At 37.0% G+C, this 19,324-nt stretch overlaps 1 protein-coding gene across 13 annotated transcripts in view; it reads left to right on the forward strand.

Annotated features, from left to right (window-relative positions):
• Window positions 1-19,324, forward strand: part of LOC144957380 (calmodulin-regulated spectrin-associated protein 1-B-like) — a 59,600-nt gene that overhangs the window by 22,348 nt on the left and 17,928 nt on the right. For 4 of the 13 annotated variants that reach the window (XM_078888613.1, XM_078888620.1, XM_078888626.1 and 1 more), the window contains 11 exons: window positions 1,160-1,282; window positions 3,708-3,983; window positions 4,834-4,943; window positions 5,531-5,683; window positions 6,300-6,505; window positions 7,537-7,755; window positions 8,696-8,822; window positions 9,884-10,144; window positions 10,758-12,305; window positions 14,593-14,972; window positions 17,434-17,561. In XM_078888613.1, the coding sequence (XP_078744739.1) occupies window positions 1,160-1,282; window positions 3,708-3,983; window positions 4,834-4,943; window positions 5,531-5,683; window positions 6,300-6,505; window positions 7,537-7,755; window positions 8,696-8,822; window positions 9,884-10,144; window positions 10,758-12,305; window positions 14,593-14,972; window positions 17,434-17,561 (3,531 nt within the window). The remainder of the gene's footprint in view (window positions 1-1,159; window positions 1,283-3,707; window positions 3,984-4,833; window positions 4,944-5,530; window positions 5,684-6,299; window positions 6,506-7,536; window positions 7,756-8,695; window positions 8,823-9,883; window positions 10,145-10,757; window positions 12,306-14,592; window positions 14,973-17,433; window positions 17,562-19,324) is intronic. The other 9 variants (XM_078888617.1, XM_078888621.1, XM_078888616.1 and 6 more) reach the window with 8 other exon arrangements.

Consider the following 19,324-nt stretch of genomic DNA (forward strand, 5'->3'; position numbering starts at 1 on the left):
TTTCTTTTCGGTTTAGCACTTCCGTATAGCATGTTCAGTTCTTTGATTTGTTTTTTTTTTATGTTGCACGTTCAACCCCATTATAATTTTTGTTTTTTTCAATGTATTAAGATATTTACATTTACTAGCTAATTTGAAGATTGCATGTAGATCACTAATTTGTTACGGCTATCGATACAATTTTTGTGAACGATATTTTTAGTGTTTTGTTGAAACATCACATGATTCAGTCTAACACCATTAATCTGACACAATCTATGATGGACGCTTATTAGAGTCCACTTGATTCAGTCTTGTGTTATTTATCATTCAGTTTTGACTACTTTGATCATATTAGACGGTTTTTAGAGGTGAAAGATTAGGTCAATGGTTTTTATACTTTGAAGATTATTTCTAACTATTTTTAAATTAATAGTCTAAATTGAAGTTAAATTAGATTTACTCATTTGTCATTTGGAAATTTTGTCTGATGATAAAACTAGAACATTTTATTATAAGGGGATAAATTTTGATTCTATACACCATATTGTGCGTCAATTTAAAATAAATTTATACCTAGCTTCTTCATTTACTACGCAGTTTTATTTTCTCCTGTAATTATCTACAGGATAGTATCAGATGTTTGTTTAAAAATCTTGTCTTATTTTTAAGTTTATGAAATATTATCTCATGTGCAAAATAGAAATAGAGGTATAGTAAGGTCCCTTTGATATTTATTCTTAGCTGTCAACATTCACACCAATTTAATAAAACAGTCATATGTCTTTAAATTAATGCAACTCGCCCTTCTTTTAAAAGAATAAATTGTTTGATGAAAGTGACACATTAGCTGAAATGAAAGATAAACATACTAGGACTTTGTTTCATGAGTGTTTGACTTCTGGTTTGATGAAAGTGACACGTTAGCTGAAATGACAGATAAACATACTCAGACTTTGTTTCATTAGTGTTTGACCTCTGGTTTGATGAAAGTGACACGTTAGCGGAAATGACAGATGAACATACTAGGGTTTTGTTTCATGAGTGTTTGACTTCTGGTTTGATGCATTGATGTCAGGATTAACGGTGTCTGGTTGTATGTTGTGAAAAAAACCCTTGATTGCATGATTGTCACCCTCCATCCCTTCTTGTTCTAACCGTCATTGTTGTCAACATCTAGATCCAGCACAGATAACAGTCCCCTCCTGGCAAACGTGAGCATTGACTCGACCATGGAACAAGACATGAGCATCGATTTTGAGCCCGGTCTTAGTCTGGAGCTGACAGGTCTTGACAGTCCTCGGTAAGGCTAAGAAGACGAATCATGCTGCCAAGGGAGGCAATTTAGATAGGATAGGGTATAAAAGTAAACCTTTCTATAGCGCTAACCCACAGTTATCTCAAATTTCAAATATACCTCACAATGCTTTATTTATCATTCTCTCTGAGTGGAGTCTTTTGTCCTCCCATAGTGGGCAGATAGGTCACACACTGTGTCTTCCATCTCCTTATATCTTCGTCTGGAGCTGACAAGTCTTGACAGTCCTCGGTAAGGCTAAGACTATGAATGATGCCAAGGGAGGCAATTTAGATAGGATAGGGTATTAAAGTAAACCTTTCTATAGCGCGTACCCACAGTTTTCTCAAATTTCAAATATACCTCTTATTTATCATTCTCTCTGAGTGGAATATTTTCTCCTCCTATAGTGGGCAGATAGGTCACACACTGTGTCTTCCATCTCCCTATATCTTAGTCTGGAGCTGACAAGTCTTGACAGTCCTCGGTAAGGCTAAGACTATGAATGATGCCAAGGGAGGCAATTTAGGTTGGATATGGTATTAGATTAATCGAAGTGAACCTCTCTATAGAGCGTTACCACAGTATGCTCAAATATTCCTCACAATGCTTTATTTATCATTCTCTCGGAGTGGAGTCTTTTGTCCTCCCATAGTGGGGAGGTAGGTCACACATTGTGTCTTCCATCTCCCAGTAATATCCGTTTTCCTACTTGCTTTCTGTCAATGTCTTGGAATGAGATTACATGATTTTGTCCTGGCCCTGGCTGAGAGGGAAACAAGTCAAATGTACACTTATAGTTTGGGGAGATGATATTGCTTTCCTCGTAAATCATCTGTCATAATTTACTGATATATTATTTATAATCATTTGAGTGTATTCCTCTTAGTGGAATCGTGTGCTCATGTCTGGTTGATACTTTTATGTGATCTCATTAGTACACTGATGGTGTGTGCTCTTGGCATCTACATCTGATCCCTATTTGAACTATTCCCTTTTATCCCCTTTGTCTTACTTTTTCTTGTGTGCTTTTGATTGTAAATGTATAATTTTTTGATTACCCCATTTTTTCCCCTTATACTGGCACTGAAATGACCTAAATGTGTCCCAAGCACCATTAAAAACAAAAAAAAACAAAACATATCATTCTCTTAGAAGGTTGTAGAAAACTAAAGTTTCCATTTCACGCTGTGCAAGTTGATTCTTAGGCAATCTAGCAGTCTGTCAATGTTGTCTTTAGTCTTGAGTTAAGTGAGCTAACATTTGTAAAGTGTCTTATCCAGGGACACAATGTTGAGGCTTAGTTTTGCGATTGTCAATGATGGTGTAGATGAGTACATTCAATAACATTTGACTTTATAAAAAGATTTGAGCTTACTTATGGCACCTCTTTTTTTTTTCCAAACTCAAAAAAGCCCAAGACGGCTTGAAGACTTCACACTCACTTCAATAGGAGAATTATTTTAAAATTCCTGTTTCTTTTTATCCCATTATTGGTTTTCTGTTTTATGTCTTGTTATTTATTGACACCATCCACTCATTGTCAACGAATATTGTGCATGATGACAGAACATAATTTACTTTACCTTTGTTTACCTATCCTTATTTATGATTGTGACTATTTATATTAAGTGGGCATGAATGGGATTTCAGGGTTGATGTAATTGCAGTTAGCAATGTGTCAAATACATTAGGCATGCTGCGGCATGTTGCCTGAATAGTCATTGTCTGATAAAAACAAAGACGAAAAGAAACAAAAACAAACGAAAAGAAACAAAAAAACAAACAAACAAAGAACAGATTCTTCTAGACTAAAAAAGACGGGAATCTTGAAAAAAGTACCTATGCTTTATACAATTTGTTTAAATCTGTCATTTTGTGTTTAAATTTTAAAAAATTTCCTTTTTGAACGGAATGGTATGAAGGTTATTAAGTGTTCAATTTAACTCTGTCAGTCTCTCATATTGTCATTTGCTTATTGGTACAAATACAATTATAATATTTCTTAAATGTTTTTGTGAATCATGCATTTTTCTTTTTTTTTTTTTTTTTTTTTTTTTTTTTTTTTTTGGTTCTTTTCTCTATTAGAAGAAACATATTGATTTATATTTTAACTATTATAATTGTCTAACTGGGGGTTTCAATAGCTTAGTAGTAGATCACTCACTCTAAAAGCAAGGGGGCTGGAATCAGTCTTGGGTGTAGTTCAGATATTTTTTTCTGATTCCTCTATCCACTTAGCAGCCATTTGGGATTTGGCAGAAAGTACTGTTTTGCAACAACCAAGTTTCGTATGTAAAGGTAACAAGCATAATTTGTTTCCATTTGTTTAAAGTTCGATAATGTAGATGAACTCCCTAAACATCATGGCTTTCAAGAACTAATGCTCTAGACCTTACTCATATTATGTCTTGTTCATATTTGACCACAGTGTCCCTAGCCAGTCTATCTTGGCAGACCGTGACCATCCAGACTACATGGAGGTCGAAAGTCTTCACTCCGGACATCCCTCCACCAGACGGACCTCCTCCACCTCTAATACACCTGCCTTTAACAGTACACCCACCACCAGTAACAACAGTCAGAAGAAATCACAACAACAACAACAACAGTCTGAAGACAGAGATGGTATGGAACCCCTGATGCCAGCTGTCTTAAGGCCGACCAAAGAAAAGGCTTTGAGCAAAGCAGAGGAGAGGGGAGACAGGTTAGTTAGCTCAATGCTATATCTATTCGTCATGACATTGTATTGTCCTACCTGTGGTCCTGGGTTTGAGCCTTTCTCAGCGCATAGTTGAGTCTTAGTAAAGGTACTGTACTCGCATTCTCTCATTGCACTCAGGTGTAAATTGCATACCTGGCCGTTAACAGCGTTGTCTCTGTTGAAAAAATTGTAATATCTTCTACTTGTTCTACATGATACGTGTTGCTGTTGGTCAGGGACCCTTTGTAAAGCTCTTTTGTACACTTTTGGTAAGACAGCGAAGATGAATTAGATAGTATATAAAACAGTAAATTCTTTAAACTGAGAAAATTTTCTAAACAATAAAAAGCTGAAGTAATTTATTTGAAGGCTATAAAGAAAAAAAAATCCTTTGTCCTTGTGTTTTCAATTCCAAATTTGGTACCAAAGATTGGGCAGGTGTTTAGAATTCCAACACAGAAGAGTGCTTGATTCTGATTACGTTCTATCTATTGATCATAGGAAGCAAGGGGAATGTAGTGATAAGGAAATCAGCTTAATCAGCAAAGACAAATAATGTAGACTTTTCCTTTATTGTCAAGAGACGAACACTGAATTGATGTTAACATAATATCTAATGTTGAGTATTTGTCGAGTCTATCATTCATCTACATTGTTAAGGAGAAAATCTGAAATGTCCAAATCAAGTCGACTATTGTGTTGATCATTGTTTTATCGTTTGATTTTTTTTTTTTTTTTATAGTCAAAATTTTGGTTTTTCTTGTCTTTTTGAAGCTTTTATCAGCAAGATTTTCTATTTGATGATATAGAAGGTGGCATGAAGTCAATGATTTTTGTTTATTTTCTACCACAGGGCATTGAAGAAGAGGAGTTTGTCATCCCCTCAGTCACCATCTGGAGGAAGTGCCAGGGATGGATCGACTACAAGTTCTTGGTCTGATGAGACTTGCGTCACACCCCTCGGTATGTAGGCACTCTTAGACAAATAAGAATAAGCAATGTTGGTGTGGAACCTGGTTAACCCTCTCCTTACCACCCATATGAAAATCGTCACATTTGTTACAATGCAGCCAGCACTATTCTCATTCTGATTTCTTTTGTATGTCATAATATTTGAACAAAAATATTTGCTATAGTTAAAGTATATTAACACTGTGCTGAAGAGCTTGTTTAGCAAAAAAAAATATGTATAGCAAGAACAAACAGATTTTTTGTTTGAGTGAAAAAAAAAAAATTTTTGTATAGGTATTGGGTGTGAAGTTTTGGGGACAATCCGGAAAATGGCTGGTAAGGAGAGAGTTAACTCGAGGAGAGAACAAAATTTAATTTTGATAATCATCAAAACTTTCCCATGTGTAACCTTATGAATAATGAAAGCTCCACATTACCTTACAAATAGATATGGTCAATATGGCAAGTTATTGAATCTATCAAATTTATAAATAATATATAGATCTTTAATAGTTATATTACTCATTTAAACACTTAGAATAATGATCTGAGTCATGCAATATTCAATACCTTCATATTTGTCATTCGCACACCTCTAGCAGAGGCCTCATACCACAATGACAAGGCACAGACCCATACCAGCAGCCCAAAGAGACACGAGGCCTTTGTCGTCGGATCCTCTGACTTGGACTCTCCAAGGCTGGATGGCCTACCATCTAGTCAGTCACCCCTCCCATCTGCCAGGAGTGATGGCAAGTTGTCTCTTATTGTATTGTCTATTTCGTAATATTGCAGAACACAGACTTTTATTAGACATTTCTTTCTCATTTTGTTCCCCTTGTCTGTGCGAGTAATGGGACATTAACATCTTTATCTCTGATTTCAATATCTACTTTTAACATTCAAATGAGGCACCTGACTCCCAAATGTTCCCAAACAACTCTTTAAGACAAGGGACTCGCTTTACCATACCTTTTATAAAAAATCCTATTTAGAATTAGATAGTTGTTCCCTCCTTCGTGGAGATAATTGATCTGAATATGAGTCTGGAATTGGTCTGGAATTTTATTTCTTGGAGTTTTGGAAATCCTGTTTAACAAAGCATTGAAAAGAAATTTAAAAATAAAGAATTGTTTATGTCATTTGCCTTTGTTGAGATCATTGTAATATAATGATAATGTAATATGCTTAAAATTAATGGAATATCCTTATTTATCTTTAACACGTATTGAGCACTTATTTAGATGTATGCTCTAGAAATGCTTTTTATCAATCACTATCATATTATTTTTGTTTTACAATTTTATTTTTTGTTTAAAAAGATATAGAGAATTTATGATATAATAATTTCCTTCATGTCCCCAACAGCCTGCAGTGTGGCAGAGAGTTACACAATCCCAGACAGACCCCAGACAGCAACGGATGCACTTCGGGCTGGGATTCCCGTCGTTTCTGATTTAGAGGACAGGACTTCCACATCACCTGGACGCGGCAATCCTTCAAGGGAGGGAAGCGTGGCTAGCTCTGGGGAGTACTCAGACCACGAATCTCTCAAAATACATCAAGACCACAAGGTGAGGGCTGACAAACACTCCTAGATTGGACAGATTTGTTTTTGTTTTAAAAAAATAATTTTTACGCTTTTTTCAAATGTGTCCACATTACAAGATGAGATTAATATGGTTTACTTTGGAAAAAACACAGTTATTTTAATTTTCTAATTTTGAAAGATGGTGATGTTATCAACGATCGTTTGTCTTAAGGGGCGGGATGACATAATTGATGTTGAAAATTTATTATTTGGATTATAATTCAAAATACACATACCTTATCAAAAAAATCTATGGTGACATAATACATTATCTCTGTGATAACTGGAAATTTTCAGAAAATTTCATTGAATACATTCTGAGAAACGTTTAACACAATATCCCATATACTTAGAAAAATGACTTATTGAGAAAATAGCAAAATAGCTTTCCATTTTCACACTTTTTTAACTACCTGTACCCTTTTCGATTGTGTGTGCCTTTATAGTCTATTTTAAGAAGTTGGACTTCAATGATATTATTTCTAAGATAATAGATTATCATTTTCTACCAAAATCTCAAATTCAATATTTTGAAGGATTTACCTTATAATTAGACCCTTTCTAAAGCAATTTGTTGACGACCTTTTTCCAGATATTGCTTTGTAGGTTAATTGCAAGAGTCAACCAATCATAAAGACTTGACAATTTTAAACTGATTATACTCTGGTGCTTTGTATTATAAATCTCTTGCATATGATATATATGAAGGAATATAGGGGCAGCGTAGCTCAGCAGTACAGTCTTTGCTTCATACCAGAAAGGTACCGAGTTTGATCACCCGCCGCTGCGCTGTATGGCCTTGAGCAAGTCACCTTGCCCAGCTCAATTTGCGGCCCTGCACTGCAGCTGATGCCTGAGTTATTCTAGTCTTACCTTGGAATAGACCCTAGAGACAAATTTCCCCTTTGGGATAAATCAAGGGAATTTTATTTTTTAATTTAAAAAAAAATATTATTTTGTTGTAGTAAGTGTAAGCCTTGAAGAAAACACAAACTTATATTTTTTAATATTCAGAATCGAGAATCAGCTCCTCCGTCCCAGACCGTGCCCATCCAGGAGGACCTGTCATCGGAAAGACCAGTCTTGGGAGAGAAGAAGAAGGAAGAAGGCAAACTGGCACTAATCATCACAGACAATGTGCCAGGGGAGGTGAAGAAATCGGGTCCGTCCAATACGACCAATTTTGCCGAGTTGAAACGGTTAAAGGACCTGAAAAGTCAAAGTCCTGATAAGGTAAATGTGGAATATATGCTAAATTATGTATAAAATGGTTCTTTAAAAAAAAAAAAAATAGAATCTACAATGTTGGTTTGTTTAGGTTTACCAGTTTTTTTTACAACTTACAGAATTGAAGGGTGAATATTAAAATCCCATGAAGATTATTAGCCTAGGTTGGCAGGTTTACTTTAAAGGGCGGTTTGGGTTTAATTATTAGGAAATTCCTTCAAAAACTGATTTTAGATTTTTGTGGAAAATGATATTTTATTATCTTAGAAATAATATTATTGAAGTTCAGATTCTTAAAGTAGACTATAAAGGCATGAAAAACACAGTTGAAAAGGGTACAGGTAGTGAAAAAAAAAAGTGTGAAAAACGGAAAGCTATTTTGCTATTTTCTCAATATTTCATTTTTCTAAAGGTATGGGTTACTGTGTCAAACGTTTCTCAGAATCTATTCAATGAAATTGTCTGAAAATTTCCACAGTTATCACAAAGACAATGTAGTATGTCGCCATGGATATATTTTTTTGATAACTTACATGTATTTTAAATTATAATCCAAATTATGAATTTTTAACATCAATTTTGTCATAAAATTTTGATTCTCAACTTTGTAATGTTCTAATAAAATTTCCATAAGCTAAAGCTTTAAAACTCTCTATGGCGACACACAATGTTGATGAGAGGGAAGAATATGGAGGTTATTCCTTCAATAGTTTTTGTGGAACATTTACCACAAGATTATTATATTTTTTCATGCCAAACCCCCAAATTAGGTCGCAAAACGGGTATTAAGACAGATAATTTATAATTTTCACCAAAAATGTTTTTTAACCTATAATGACGATACAAAATGATAAAAACCGCCCAATATAGGTAACTAAAATATTTTTTAGAAAAGACCCAAACCGCCCCTTAATACACAATGTCTTCCTTGGACTGCTGTTATCAGGTGGATAATTCTGGCCTAATCTACATGCAGACTGGGATTTACTGGGACGCTGATGGCCAACCTGGCGGTAACACCCCATCTACCAGACAAGCTGGACAACAAGGACAAGAACAGCTAGGGGACGGAGGTAATTATAGAATTCACACAAACTGCCTTTTTTGTAATTATGTGTTATACAGAGGTCATTTTTCTTTATGTTTTGACTTATAAAGAAATAATTATTAAGTGAAATAGATAATGATAGAATTGATCTTAGTTTTTATCAGTTTCTTTTGATTAAATAATGACCAATGACGATTTTTTTTACAAAGAAATAAAAACTGAACTATTATTATTATTATTATTATTATTATTATTATTATTATTATTATTATTATTATTATTATTATATTATTATTATTATATTATTATTATTATTATTATTATTATTATTATTATTATTATTATTATTATTATTATTATTATTATTATTATTATTATTATCATTATTATTATTATTATTATTATATATATTATTATTATTATTATTATTATTATTATTATTATTATTATTATTATTATTATTATTATTATTATTATTATTATTATTATTATTATTATTATTAGTTTTATTATTATTATGTGCATTATTATTATTATTATCATTATTATTACTATTATTATTATTATTATTATTATTATTATTATTATTATTATTATTATTATTATTACGTGCTCCGGTTAGATGAAAATATTCCAGCACAAGCCTCGATGGATGATTACTTCAAACAAGGCGCCCAATACAGAGGGTGTACACCAACTTCAGTACCAACAACATTGAATCAAGATTTCATAAAATATCAAATATATTTAGAAACAACAACCGACAAACTGATTTCAACAACACAAGGAAACATCCAACTGCCTCAGCACCTTAACACACATGATGATATTCTAAAGCTAAGAACACTTGCACTAGGCAGAGATTTATGGAGGCAGATTACTAACTGGATAATAGAAACAGACTGACAAACTCAAAGTGACGCACACATTCACGGTAAGCGTCCACAGAGACTGCGCAGCTATATTTTAAAATTTTATAATTATTATTATTATTATTATTATTATTATTATTATTATTATTATTATTATTATTATTATTATTATTATTATTATAATAAAAAATGAACCGCTCTCATTCTATGGCAGGCAAGTTTACTGGGACAATCCAATCAGGACCTCAAACCTCGTGGCAACAACTGCAACATCAGACCACCACCAATGATGCAAGTAGTAGGAATGGTGATGTTGATGGTGGCAGTGGTGGTGGTGATGCTGGTGGTGGTGGTGGTGGTAGTGCCAGCTCAGAACTGCAACAGCTACGCCTCAAGCTGGAACAGAAAAGGAAGGAGATTGAGAGGAAGAAGCACAGGAAGGAAGCGCAACAAAACAAGATGAGGCAAAGGCTGGGTAAGTTTTTCCATTTGTATCGTTAATCACAAGAAATGAAGTGAGTAGGAAAGTTCCAGAAGACAACAGAAAATAAAAACTTTGCGGCGGCGATGGGGTCTTGAACCTACGACCTTACTGGTACGACAACTCCGCCTGGCTGGGAAGATAGTGACTCTACCGTATGAGGTATCCAAGACCCCTTGTGGATAGCTCATACGATAGAGTCACAATATCCCCGGCCAGGCGAGCTTTGCACATCGTGTTTTATTTAATTTTGGGTGGATCATACTGTTCATGACATCAGTGGTCTGATCCGCCCAAAATTAAATAAAAGATGATGGGCAAATTTTGTATATAGACCAGAGTTTTGAACCGCAAATTGTGAAAATCGGGACTTCAGAGGTTTGATCTGCCGACCATCGATATGTTGAAATGAATTAGATGAAGGATTGAGTTTAAAGTCTAAATGGTTAGAAATATGACATTTTAGAGTTTTTGCTGGTAAGATACTTTATTCAGTCTCAATGAATGATCACATTTTTGGCTGGAGATGAAATTTGGAAATTTTCAACATCTATATTATCCCGTCATGATATGGTTTATTAAAAAAAGTTATATTTTCATTTATCAGGTAAAGCTGCCTTCATGAGGGTTGTGTCCAAACACATGGATGGCCAGGAAGAAGACGGGGAAGGGGATCGATTCCCTGGGGTGGAATCCAACCCAAACTCCACACATGCCCAACTCCAGGCTCGACTCGGCCACCCTACAGGCCCTAGATTACCTCTAGCCTCCTCTACCATGTCCACGCTACCTTCAGGCACATCGGTATCATCATTTCCATCATCATCATCATCATCAACAACAACAACGGTACCTACACAACAATTATATCTAGGTAGTCAAGGCAGTGGTCGCCCACAGCAACCAGAACAACAACAACAACGGTTGACTGATTGGTCTTCACAAAGTCAACTGTCCAAGGGAAATAAAAATCAACTCTCACAACAACAACAACAACAACAACAACAACAACAACAACAACAACAACAACAACTTCAATCGTCTTCTAGTCAGCCTAATATTGCAACACAATCGTCATTAGTATCATCATCATCATTATCTGCAAACCCACAACAGCAACAGAGGGACAGAAACGGAGGTTCATCTCAGTGGGACACGATAGGGTTAGAGGGATCAAATCATTACAACACTTTACCAGCACAGAAAACAACACCCATGCCAGCAACAGCTGCCATGACCAAGACATTTTCAAGGGAGGGCATCCAGCAAACCATTGACAATATCAAGAACAAGTGGTTCAAAAACGACAGCTCTGATTTGCTTCTGTCCACACCTCAATACGAAAATAACGACGGCGATAACGACGACGACGGGGATGCAGTCGATGGCGATTCCTCTTACTCTCATCACCAACACCGTAGGACACCTCCTCACCAATCGAACCGTCCTACATCCTACCACCACCATCAACCGTCCCCTCCCCAGACCCATTCCCACACCACGCCTAGGTCCAAATCAGTCTGCCTGCCAGATGAATTGAACACCAACCACTACAACACAATGCCCCACCCGCCGACCGCCCAGCATCACCGGCAGTTGGATGGATCCAGCAATGTCGCAGATCCCTACTACAATAACATGAACGATCCGTACGCAGTGCGTAATCGGACGAGGGCAAGCTCGGCACCTCCGGTTAACATCCCTGCCAGACCCACTCAAGGTCATCCCATGTCCGAGCAGGACACCTCTTTCGAGCAGCTGAGCAGCAGCCTGACCGACCTGCAGGAGGAAATCATGCACATGTCGCTGCAAAACGAGCAACTCCAGGGACCAGGTGGTTTGGACCGAGACATTGTCGGAATGAGCGATGCTCTGGCTATGATTCGTGCTGGAGGCGGTGGAGTGACCTCTCCCATGGGCGGGATCACCACAACCACCAGACCCATTCACGGAATCCCCAACCAGACTCCTTACATCCGCCGGTCCCTGACACCCAGACAGGGAGATCCACAGCAGCTTTATCAACAACAGCCTATGGTGATCGGTGAGACCAGTTACAACAGTAGTCCAGCTATTGTCACCACTCCCACCTCTACCAATGTGCCATATCACCACCATCCACAACATCAAGCAATGGCTTCAGCAGCTCCTCAAGGTAATTTCCCTTTATTTTTTTGTTTGTTTTTGTTATCAAAGCACTTCTAACAGTTTTCTGTCATTTCAATCAGGCCTGTAAATCTACCGTCTATTGTCGGATTTCCGACAGTACGATTTTGCTCTATAAGTGCTAAAAAAAATTAAATAAAAGATCGAGTAAAAATAAAATTCATAACGCCAAAGAACAGAACCAATAAAAAAGAAAATAAAAGACTTTTATTTCGTTCCTCGAAAAAATTAGATTTTATTCCGTTTCAAATGCCGACTTTTAAAAAAACAAACCAAAAACCTTTTTATTTGTCGCATCCAAGACAAAACATGCCGTCTATCAGTTAGCTATAATATTATCATGCCACCTACATGCTCTGCTAGACGTTTATGTATCCACTGCTTGGCTACTGTGCCACAGCCAGCGAGAGAGAGGTCGTGAAGTTTGCGCGTGTCGTCTTCACACACACACACACCTAGTCAGTAAAAAACGCACACACAGAAGAGTGTCGAACTGGATGGAAGGTTTCTCTCTATTTTGCTACCGACACACATGCATATCTCGGTTCTTATTTATCAGTCTCTATATTTCTTTGGTTCAGTCCCGATGTGAACCGGAAAAAAAAATAATGCGAAATAATTATTTTTCTTCGAAATTTATATTCTTCTTCGAAAGCTCTCACACCACCGCACCACCTCCTCTTCTTCTTCTTCTTCGTCTTCTTCTTCTTCTCTTCTTCTTCTTCTTCTTCTTCTTCTTCTTCTTCTTCTTCTTCTTCTTCTTCTTCTTCTTCTTCTTCTTCTTCTTCTTCTTCTTCTTCTGCTTCTTCTTCTATAAGAATTAATCCAAATAAACGAAAGAATCAGCTTAAACATTTAACACAAACAGGAGCGAAGATACGCCAATTCCCGTGTCGAGCACTACTAGACGTCTAGATACACATCCTTCAAAAGGGTAGGTTCTCTTCCTTTCATTTTACAATGAACTCAGACCTGGGACCTCAAATAATTGGGATTTCTTTTTTGATACCATAAAATAAGGACCTCGTTATAAATAAGTAGGGGAAAGTGACATGATTTGACTAGTCAATTGACGTGTCATATATGTGTGTGTCCATATTTTTGTCCTGTTGTGTCTATTTTCGCGTGTTCAAAAAGTTGCGACAATTTTTTCACCAACCATTTACAGGCCTGTTCAATGCCCAGTAAAATGGATATGATAGGATTACTAATCAAAAGGTTATAGAATGTAGATATGATATGCTGAGTCAGAAAAAAAAAAAAAAATTGAATTATTGGGCCACATATCGTTTAGCTCCAATCTAGTAATTCACAATTAAATTGTCTAGTGGAATTTTATATCCACATATAAAATATCAAGGGGAAGGCCATGGGGAACATGGAGAAGAATTAAAGAAGCTGATATACAGAGAAGTGATAAGACTTGGAACGGAACGAGTTGAAAAAATTAGCTTGGGATAGAGAAGGATGGAAACTGTCTGTGGCCTATACCCTGACCCAGGGTGAAAAAGGCAATGAGGATGATGATGACGATAAAGAAAATATTTTGATCAATTCATTGATTATCCTTCCAGATCTGCTGGCAAGAATAAATTAAAGATAGTTGACTAATTATTGTCTGATTGGAAACTTATCACATCAGATATAAAAGGTTATCAATAACCATCTCGTTGATGTCAATGAAGAGTTTTACTTTTTTAAAAATTTTGTCAAGAGATATTTCATATTGTCTTATTAATTTATTATTGTTTACTCAACTTACTCAGCTTTGTGAAGATAAAATCCTCTTAAATTGTAGACCGCTTTGACCACTTCAAGATAGAATGCTAATAAGTCGTGCGGCTATGTGGTCTAGTGGTATGACACTCGCTTTCAGATCGGAAGGTCCTGGGTTTGAGCCTCACTCGGCGTATAGTTGAGTCCTTGGAAAAGTCTCTTTACTCACATTATCTCACCGTACTCAGGTGTAAAATGAGTATCTGGTCGTTAACAGCGCTGTCTCTGTCGGAAAAAATTGTAATATCGCCTAACAAGCGTCATGCCTCGTTTTACATGTTATGTGTTACTGATGATTAGGAGCCCCTTGTAAAGCGCTTTGAGCATGTTTAATGGATATTGCCGTATATAAAAGCTCAAGTTTAAGTCATTATTTAAGTTATTTTCGTCATGGGTTAATAAAACGTTATCACATCCTTATCATCATCATTATAATCTTTGTTACTCTTGTGTTTACACCCAGCATCATCAACTGTTTATTGTTTCCTACCTTCCTGTAGCAGGTTTCCCTCCAGTCAGCCAGGATGAAGACACAGTCACCCCAACAGACGACTCAATTCCCAAAGATGGATTCTTCATTGCGTTTGGGGATGACTCTCAACCCAGACGGCCCAAACCAAAACTCACAGACCGATCCAACTGTGAAACTCCCAAGAGGATGACCACGTCGGCAACCAACGCAACTGTTCCTGCTGAAGCAACAACACCAGTGGGAGGAGTCACTGCACAGCAGGGTTCGTCATCATCGTCTGCATCATCAACGGCTTCTTCATCATTGGCACCGCAGCAAGCCTTGGATGTTGTGGATAGGGCGAGGGAGAGAAGTCTGTCACCTCATGTTGGTTTTGTGGTGGCTGATCCATCCGATGTACAAGAAAAGGTATGAGTTTGTGTATTCTGTGGGTAGATGTGCAGGCATCTAGGCGTGCCTATTTGTGTTTGGCAAAAATGTGACTTATTGGCTCAAAACGGTATTATGTCTGAACGAACCAAATGCTTAAAAGCCGAATTTAATGTTAAACTGGTCAAAAATATAAATTGTTGGCATTAGCACCCTAAAATATGGTATCCATTCTCCTCAATAAATCATATAAACTCAGCACAAGTCTGATATTTCTGTCTATAAATTCAATTTTCAACATCTTAACCAACCCGACTTAATACCGTTTTGAGGCGAAGGGTCACAAATGGCCAAAATCCAAATTCTGAAAAAATTATATAACCGCCAAAAGCAATTATATTAGATAATGTTTACAATTTAAAAATATTTTGATAAAGACGAATTTATAAATATTTCAGATTTTTACATAGGGAATAATAGTCAATAGAGGGCAGTGTGATTAATAGTTTAATATAGCAGCGTCATGTCCCATCCTAAATGTTAAATGTTGCTGTTGGCCAGGAACCTCTTGCTTTGAGTACTTTGAGCACGTTAAGTGGATATTGCTCTATATAAAAGCTCAATTTTTTTTTAAAAAGATGAACGGGACAGTCAGGTGTAAAATGAGTACCTGGTCGCCAACAGCGTTGTCTCTTTCTGAAAAATTGTGACATCGCCTAACAGGCGTCATGTCTTGTTCTACATGTTACCTGTCAGAGACCCTTTGTAAAGCACTTTGCGCATGTTTAGTGGATACTGCGCTCTTTAAAAGCTCAAGCTCAAGTGATGGGACATTTTAATAGTCCGTAATAGTACAGTTTTAATTATTATTATTGTATCCATCCAGGGCGGGGACTCTGCAAGTGATGGGACATTTTAACAGTCTGTAATAGTCACAGTTTTAATTATTATTATTGTATCCATCCAGGGCGGGGACTCTGCAAGTGATGGGACATTTTAATAGTCTGTAATAGTCACAGTTTTAATTATTATTATTGTATCCATCCAGGGCGGGGACTCTGCAAGTGATGGGACATTTTAATAGTCTGTAATAGTCACAGTTTTAATTATTATTATTGTATCCATCCAGGGCGGGGACTCTGCAAGTGATGGGACATTTTAATAGTCTGTAATAGTCACAGTTTTAATTATTATTGTATCCATCCAGGGCGGGGACTCTGCAAGTGATGGGACATTTTAATAGTCTGTAATAGTCACAGTTTTAATTATTATTATTGTATCCATCCAGGGCGGGGACTCTGCAAGTGATGGGACATTTTAATAGTCTGTAATAGTCACAGTTTTAATTATTATTATTGTATCCATCCAGGGCGGGGACTCTGCAAGTGATGGGACATTTTAATAGTCTGTAATAGTCACAGTTTTAATTATTATTATTGTATCCATCCAGGGCGGGGACTCTGCAAGTGATGGGACATTTTAACAGTCTGTAATAGTCACAGTTTTAATTATTATTATTGTATCCATCCAGGGCGGGGACTCTGCAAGTGATGGGACATTTTAATAGTCTGTAATAGTCACAGTTTTAATTATTATTATTGTATCCATCCAGGGCGGGGACTCTGCAAGTGATGGGACATTTTAATAGTCTGTAATAGTCACAGTTTTAATTATTATTATTGTATCCATCCAGGGCGGGGACTCTGCAAGTGATGGGACATTTTAATAGTCTGTAATAGTCACAGTTTTAATTATTATTATTGTATCCATCCAGGGCGGGGACTCTGCAAGTGATGGGACATTTTAATAGTCTGTAATAGTCACAGTTTTAATTATTATTATTGTATCCATCCAGGGCGGGGACTCTGCAAGTGATGGGACATTTTAATAGTCTGTAATAGTCACAGTTTTAATTATTATTATTGTATCCATCCAGGGCGGGGACTCTGCAAGTGATGGGACATTTTAATAGTCTGTAATAGTCACAGTTTTAATTATTATTATTGTATCCATCCAGGGCGGGGACTCTGCAAGTGATGGGACATTTTAATAGTCTGTAATAGTCGCAGTTTTAATTATTATTATTGTATTCATCCAGGGCGGGGACTCTGCAAGTGATGGGACATTTTAATAGTCTGTAATAGTCACAGTTTTAATTATTATTATTGTATCCATCCAGGGCGGGGACTCTGCAAGTGATGGGACATTTTAATAGTCTGTAATAGTCACAGTTTTAATTATTATTATTGTATCCATCCAGGGCGGGGACTCTGCAAGTGATGGGACATTTTAACAGTCTGTAATAGTCACAGTTTTAATTATTATTATGTATCCATCCAGGGCGGGGACTCTGCAAGTGATGGGACATTTTAATAGTCTGTAATAGTCACAGTTTTAATTATTATTATGTATCCATCCAGGGCGGGGACTCTGCAAGTGATGGGACATTTTAATAGTCCGTAATAGTACAGTTTTAATTATTATTATTGTATCCATCCAGGGCGGGGACTCTGAGATGCAGAAGAAGAAGATCAAACTGATGGAGATGCAAAGGAAAAGGAAGGAAGACCAAGAGCGGAAGAGGCAGGAGAAGGAGGTTGAGATGGCGAGGAAACAAGAGGAGAAACAGTAAGGCCAAAATAAAAAAAAAAAAAAAAGGTGTCAGGATGTCAGCATGGCTGTAGGAGTTTTATCTCGCAATACTATTTAATTCAATTAAGTGTTGACGGAAATGTAAGATGGAAGAGTGGATAATGATGATGATGATGATGATTGCTGATGATGATGATGATTGTTGATGATGATGATGTTGTCCATGATGATAATGGTAATCATTATAGTTATAGAAGCTGCAGTAGTAGAAGTATTCGCAGCAGCATCAGCAGTAGTAATAGTAATAGTAACAAGATATGGATTGAGTAGAAAAGTGCCAGAAGACAATAGAGAATAAAAAATTTTTTCGCGGCGGTGGTGGGGTTTGAACCTGCGACCTTATTGGTACGACAACTCCGCCTGGCAGGTGAGAGCGTGGCTCTACCGTGTGAGCTATCCACGAACACAAAAATATTCGTTTCAAACCCAAAGTCATTTCTAGATCCCTCTCTCACCCACTTCTTGAGATCGCCGATTCGTTCGCCACCATCGCGAAGTAATTTTGACCAGCAGTTAAGCTTAATAGCCAATATTCTCATCACAAACATATAACATAGAAAGATTGAGACATTGAGTATGCTCCGGTGTATGGGGTGAATTTTTAATTCAGAAAAGTGAGTGGAGCAGGCACTTATGTTGGTAACAACAAGATATGAAGTGAGTAGAAAAGTGCCAGAAGACAATAGAGAATAAAATTTTATTTTATCTAGAAATGACTTTGGGTTTGAAACGAATATTTTTGTGTTCGTGGATAGCTCACACGGTAGAGCCACGCTCTCACCTGCCAGGCGGAGTTGTCGTACCAATAAGGTCGCAGGTTCAAACCCCACCACCGCCGCGAAAAATTTTTTTATTCTCTATTGTCTTCTGGCACTTTTCTACTCAATCCATATCTTGTTGTTACCAACATAAGTGCCTGCTCCACTCACTTTTCTGAATTAAAAATTCACCCCATACACCGGAGCATACTCAATGTCTCAATCGTTTCTATGTTATATGTTTGTGATGAGAATATTGGCTATTAAGCTTAACTGCTGGTCAAAATTACTTCGCGATGGTGGCGAACGAATCGGCGATCTCAAGAAGTGGGTGAGAGAGGGATCTAGAAATGACTTTGGGTTTGAAACGAATATTTTTGTGTTCGTGGATAGCTCACACGGTAGAGCCACGCTCTCACCTGCCAGGCGGAGTTGTCGTACCAATAAGGTCGCAGGTTCAAACCCCACCACCGCCGCGAAAAAATTTTTTATTCTCTATTGTCTTCTGGCACTTTTCTACTCAATCCATATCTTGTTGTTACCAACATAAGTGCCTGCTCCACTCACTTTTCTGAATTAAAAATTCACCCATACACCGGAGCATACTCAATGTCTCAATCGTTTCTATGTTATATGTTTGTGATGAGAATATTGGCTATTAAGCTTAACTGCTGGTCAAAATTACTTCGCGATGGTGGCGAACGAATCGGCGATCTCAAGAAGTGGGTGAGAGAGGGATCTAGAAATGACTTTGGGTTTGAAACGAATATTTTTGTGTTCGTGGATAGCTCACACGGTAGAGCCACGCTCTCACCTGCCAGGCGGAGTTGTCGTACCAATAAGGTCGCAGGTTCAAACCCCACCACCGCCGCGAAAAAATTTTTTATTCTCTATTGTCTTCTGGCACTTTTCTACTCAATCCATATCTTGTTGTTACCAACATAAGTGCCTGCTCCACTCACTTTTCTGAATTAAAAATTC

The sequence above is a fragment of the Berghia stephanieae genome, chromosome 11, assembly GCF_034508935.2.
Source record: "Berghia stephanieae isolate SIO BIC M18660-M18661 chromosome 11, UCSD_Bste_1.3, whole genome shotgun sequence".
Classification (NCBI taxonomy): domain Eukaryota; kingdom Metazoa; phylum Mollusca; class Gastropoda; order Nudibranchia; family Aeolidiidae; genus Berghia; species Berghia stephanieae.